General features: G+C 32.5%; 1 protein-coding gene across 2 annotated transcripts; it reads right to left on the bottom strand.

Moving 5' to 3' along the window:
* Positions 1 to 899: 899 nt before the first annotated feature.
* On the bottom strand, positions 900 to 5,182 carry LOC110890545. Of its 2 annotated transcripts, XR_004871308.1 has the most exons (15): positions 5,046 to 5,182; positions 4,159 to 4,381; positions 3,894 to 4,088; positions 3,546 to 3,797; positions 3,351 to 3,471; positions 3,132 to 3,273; positions 2,794 to 3,051; positions 2,646 to 2,723; positions 2,460 to 2,540; positions 2,317 to 2,385; positions 1,939 to 2,228; positions 1,653 to 1,841; positions 1,400 to 1,556; positions 1,224 to 1,319; positions 900 to 1,138 (listed from the first exon to the last, which is right to left on the bottom strand). XR_004871308.1 is itself a non-coding variant. In XM_022138165.2 (11 exons), exons 3-11 carry the CDS (start codon positions 2,941 to 2,943, stop codon positions 1,031 to 1,033), a joined length of 1,218 nt encoding a protein of 405 aa, XP_021993857.1. In that variant the 5' UTR covers positions 2,944 to 3,051; positions 3,132 to 3,273; positions 3,351 to 3,447; the 3' UTR covers positions 900 to 1,030. The 2 variants fall into 2 exon arrangements, 1 of the variants encoding a protein (XP_021993857.1); XM_022138165.2 differs by lacking the exons at positions 3,546 to 3,797; positions 3,894 to 4,088; positions 4,159 to 4,381; positions 5,046 to 5,182 and having other exon boundaries at positions 3,351 to 3,447.
* Between the last annotated feature and the right edge of the window lie 413 nt (positions 5,183 to 5,595).

The following is a 5,595-nucleotide window of genomic DNA, read 5'->3' as shown; positions in this document are numbered from 1 at the left end:
TTACCGGGGACGTGAGTGATTCAAATCGACAACCACATGGAGTTGATTATTCAATTTTACCAAATAGGAACTCAACGTGCCATTTTATGTTAACCACATAGACTCAAATTATAGTTTACACTTATTATATTTACATTAATGTTTATTTATGTTTTATATATTAATAGAAACTCTTGATAAATAGCAATAAATTATTTGTAAGTATTTTTTTCTAAGTGATATTTTATCTTATCACTTAATCTTGATAAATAGTAATAAATTATTTGTAAGTATTTATTTCAAGTCCAACAGACAACATGAGTAAAGAAATTTGTCATTAAAAAAAACTTAATTTTAAGTTTTAGTAATAATTTGCATTTGTTAACTTTTAAAAAAAATTCTAAATCCGCATCTATGTGTATTTGATTTTTTTTAACATTCCAAATTATTTGTATGTGCGTTGTGACGGTGCGTTACGCATGCATTCACTACCACAAAAATTATTTCTTTGAGCGTTCAAAACATTGATTTTGAGTAGTTTTCTGTATATTTAGGAAGCCCAAACAATAGTGGCTGGAAAAAACAAAGGACTCATTCTGAGCGTTTATTAACTCGCCCATATTGTACATAAAACGCCTAAAAAAGAGCCCTAAGAAGCCTGCTCAAAACTGCCCAAAATAACATGGAAACGCCCAAAAAAACCTTCCATAAATCACTCAAAATAAATCCCAAAACGTCCAAAAAGACTTTCCTAAAAGTCTGACCTACTTGAACCATAAACGCTTAAAAGAACCCTTTAAAATGCCCAAAAAAGTTCTTTTTACAATGCTCTATAAAACCCCAAACCCCTGTTGAATGCCAAGAATTTCTAAATAAATGCAGCCACCCAAAAATTTGTAAAAAACAAAGACAAATGCATATAAATGAAACCAAAATTACATTAAACATCCAAACAAACATCACAAACGTGTTTCATCAACAAACCTAAACAGATATATCCCAAACATGTTTGATAGCAGACATATCTTACAAAAATTGTTCAAACACGATACTATTTCTTGGTGGTATCATTAAACACTTCTCTGAAAAACCGAGTCATGATGTTCTTAACCAACTCATCAATTTCCGCTTTAGTGACATCTCTTGTGTCGTTCCAAATCTGAAAAAAAAACAAGTAAACAAAATAAGATTGATTCAAACATGTAGAATTGATTCAAAATATGTAAATTAAATACAACACTTACCTTTTTCGGAAAATCATATTGCTTTTCGAGAACAAAGTTGAACATGTTTCTTATTACCAAATATCCACACTCCCAAGAGCCATCTTGTTGCATACACTACATTGAATCAAACGAAAATGTATTAACAAAATAATCTTTTAATTTTATAAAATACAAAATATATAAAGATAACATACCTTTGCTATCTTCCATGTAAATTGACTTCCAAAGGTAGTTTCAATTGCTTTTGTTAGAGGATAATGATTTTTATTCTTTTCGGCTCTAATCGACACTGAATCCAAAATCCAACTTTTCCGGTCCGAAGGGGACAAAATAAACAACACCCAATGACCACTTAAAAAAAGTAATTAAGCTATAGTCATTATAAAAGATCAATAATAAAATTAAAAAAATAAATATAACACGTTAAAATACAATAATATACATTACCCGTAGAAAAATAGAGCGAGAAAATACTTTTTGTCCTTGTGAAGTTTGTAGACCTCGACTAAGTGTTCTTTAACACTTGCTAGATTTTTCTCACATTCTTTCCCGGTGATGTATTGGGTATTGAAGTAGGCAACACGAGTTTTTCCTTTTGCGTTCTCTTTTTTTGACCGCATGTGATTATATAAAAACCTAATCTCAAGAAAATAAACAGAATGTTAAAATACTTAACCATATTTAAAAATAAAATATAGATGTCAGAGATGATGATAATTATAATATAACTTACATTTGACACAAATGTATGAAGCTGGCATCAAGCAATCCGTTTGCTAAAAACTGCAACACCCCCTCATATTCGACATAGTCATATGAGTGACTGGAATCGGTAGTGGGATACATCCCAGTAGGACACTTAAGTTGAATGCTCGTCTCGCCGCCATAGTGTTTTCTTAATCGTTCGGCCAATGATTTTATACTTTTAGGGCGCAAATGTTCGATATTCCACAAGGCCTCTTGTATTCTTTTTTGTTCCTTTGACATCGTTGAAGCTTGAGTTTGTTCAACAGGTTCCGAAAACTACATTATTTAACAAACAAATTTTCATAAAAATGGTAGTTACATATACGCACACAAACATATATAGCATATTTGAGTTTTCGATTACCATCATATCCAGTTCTTCTGATCCGTCAACGTCATGTTCAGTTGAAACATCATGCGGGCCAAATAGAAACTACATAATTATAAACATACTATTAGTTGATTGATTTTATTACCTCATCAATCTAAATGTTAGTACATGATTACCTCATCGCTAACATTTTCGACCATTGTCATATCAATTTGATGATTGTCATGAATTTGATATTGTTCGGTGACATCCTCAAACTATAAAAGCAAATGAAATTGTTATCATATAAAACAAAAATAATCTACATAATATACTACCCGAACGCGAGTAACCCGACCCGAGACCTAAACAAGACTCCTAACCTCTGGTGAATAACATGTGTTTTCATGAGCTGGTTGTATCATGGTTGGAATATGATGAGTTGCCTCTATGTTTGAAAGCTACGGTTTAACAAACATATTAGAAGGTAAGAGTAAAAGAAAGTAATATATAATTTATACATTAAGCAACCTTTATAGAAGAAAGTGGCCACTGAATGAAATGACCAATGGCATCACCATAATCTTCAAGTTCCTCGTAGCATGAAAGTTCAGGAAGCGACGTTTTCTTGTATTCGGGATATATTTCAATTACTTCGATTTTCACATAACCATCAGCCATTGGCCCGTTATGTATAATCCTAGTCGAATTAGGATGAAGATATGATGTACCAACTATTTTTTCTCTTTTGGAAGGATGCGTGTATAACAACTCAAAAAAGGTGGGTTCCTACAAAACAATTTTACATTTTTAAAACAAATATCATATATATAACAATTGGTACATTATTATCGTACAAATATAATTACCTTAATAGATGGGTATTCAATATTAGATCCACCCGACGCATCACTCGCACAACCTGTAGGGACATTATTTGACTACTAGGCGCGTTATTTTGACTATCTTGTCTCCCACCTTGAAACAAACCTCCCCGAACCTTCGTGTGTCCTATAATCAAGATATATTTAGAAAATTAATTATATTGTACATCAAATACATAATTTAATACACCACCATGAAATTACCTATGATACTTGAAACCGTACGCGACCGACCTCCATGCTCACGGCCTAATAACTTGGTTAGTGGATCCTCTTTCCCAGAAAAATAACTTCCATCATCAATCATTTTTTTCTCGAAATGGGCCTATAAAATATATATAAACTGTTAAAACATTTTATTATAATATATATATTATTAGATAAATATACATAACTTACTAGTCTGATTGATTGAGCTCGTGTGCCTTCAGATAGTAGTGAGTATATATTAGTCTTTCGGTTTCTTTTAGCTCTACTCACTATATATCTTTTCGAGCGTAAATCTTGGATACTTTTAAGACAACTGTACACAGGTACCAGTTGAGACCAGATTTTCTCAAGGCGAGGGGTCAAAGCTGCAAACCCGGTGCGTCCTAAGGTCGTGAAGTTTTTGTTTGCCTTCGCACTTTTTGTTGCCCTTTTACTTTTTGCCTTCACGTTAATAAACAATTTCTCATTAAATAATATAAGTTACAAATATATAACAATACTTATTAATTATAATATTAATAATTAAATCAAATATACCTCAAATTCCTTGCTAGTCCTTTGGGTAACAAATTCTTTCCAATGATTTGAATCCAGATTCTTGTACTTACCAAAGGGAGTTAAGCCTTTCCTTACATATTCTGTTGTAAGGTAACTCCGCCAATTTGTGTGGCGTTTCTTTGCATTCTTAAGCATCATAGTTTTAGGAGCATTGCTTTCAATACTCCATTCTCGCTAAATATTATAAAACAAATTGTTAACAAATTATAGTTCATATCATGAATAAAGTACAAATATATAATACCTTAATATCTTCCCATAGTTCGTCCCATCTTTGTTTTCCAAATTTAGGAGACGGAATATGGTAGGAAAATTCAGCCTTTAACTTCACTCCTAACCATGAAGTGAAATCATTGGCGTTTTTCCCAATTGGATGCATCAACTGGTTTAGTTCGACTGTAAAGTCACAGTCCTTCTTTGAAAAAGTTGCAGCCCCACGTTTCCCACGATTAGACATTTTAGAGAAACTAAAAAACAAAATAAACCCAAATTAACAAAACAATATATATATTTATATATATGCTTACACATAAACTTTCTAGACTATTATACTAAACACATGATCATTAGAGGTATGCAAAATTTCGGCGGACCTACACTAAAGGTTTCGGTTCCCAGACATAAAAGCCACACACTGACACACTGGTCTTCTTAACTTAACTTCTTTATGTATGAAATTAAAAATTCATAAAAGAACAACTTATAGCATTATATAAATAAGGCCCTGTTGATACATGAAATCAAGCTAGGGACCACATATATACACTTTAACTATATCATGCACATAAATTCCAACATAAAGAGGCCAAACATGAAATCATATTCAGCAACATCCAACATATTATATTCCAAATTAACTGCTTTAGGCACTAAAAAATATGAACATAGATCCACAACATATATAAATAAGTGTTGGATAACATAATGTGCATAGTAGATCGATTCACGGTAACCACCGTTAATATACTTGACATGCAATGAAGTTCACAGACCAAAATTAGGATTTAGTTAACATAAATTTGAATAATGTGCAAAACTGAGCGGCAACGGCTTATAGTCATAACACAAGTTATTTACTAGTTAGGATTAATTAAGAAAAAAAAATCTCTTAAAAAATATATAAGTTCTTACTGCAGATCAGAAGCGGTTCACGGTGGAGACGGTGGGAGGAGACGGTGGGTGTTCTTGGGCTGCTAGGGAGTTATCGTTGAAGGGTTTGCTAGGGTTAATTTGGGGCTGGTGGTTTTAGGGGAGATAATTTGGGGCGGGTAGTTATTATAAAATGGAGGACTTGGAGAAATAACTTGGAGGTAAATTTTGGGCGGATGGTTGGGATTTGGGGAAATAATTTGGAGGGTTAATTTGCCGCTTTAGTTTATTATGTTTACAATAATTAATTATACGTACAATTAAAAAAAACTTATTAATTAACGGTGACAAGATGTTATAGTTATCACAATTTGAAACTGACGTCAAAGATGTATTAAATTTGTAATTTTTTATCCAAGTTTGTACGACTATTATAAGATTTATTAATTTTATATAAGGTTGTACAAGCATTAAAATAGTCTAGTTTAAAATTTAAGCTATAAGACCGTGGGGTATGGTGGGGCGTGGGTTGAGGGCATGGTGCGACACGTGCACTATGGGGCGTCCAAGACAAAAAGCCAATTTCAAAGGG

This window comes from Helianthus annuus, chromosome 11, assembly GCF_002127325.2.
Source record: "Helianthus annuus cultivar XRQ/B chromosome 11, HanXRQr2.0-SUNRISE, whole genome shotgun sequence".
Taxonomy (NCBI): domain Eukaryota; kingdom Viridiplantae; phylum Streptophyta; class Magnoliopsida; order Asterales; family Asteraceae; genus Helianthus; species Helianthus annuus.
Note: the sequence above shows the minus strand (reverse complement) of the source record. Positions and strands in the feature narration are given on the sequence as shown.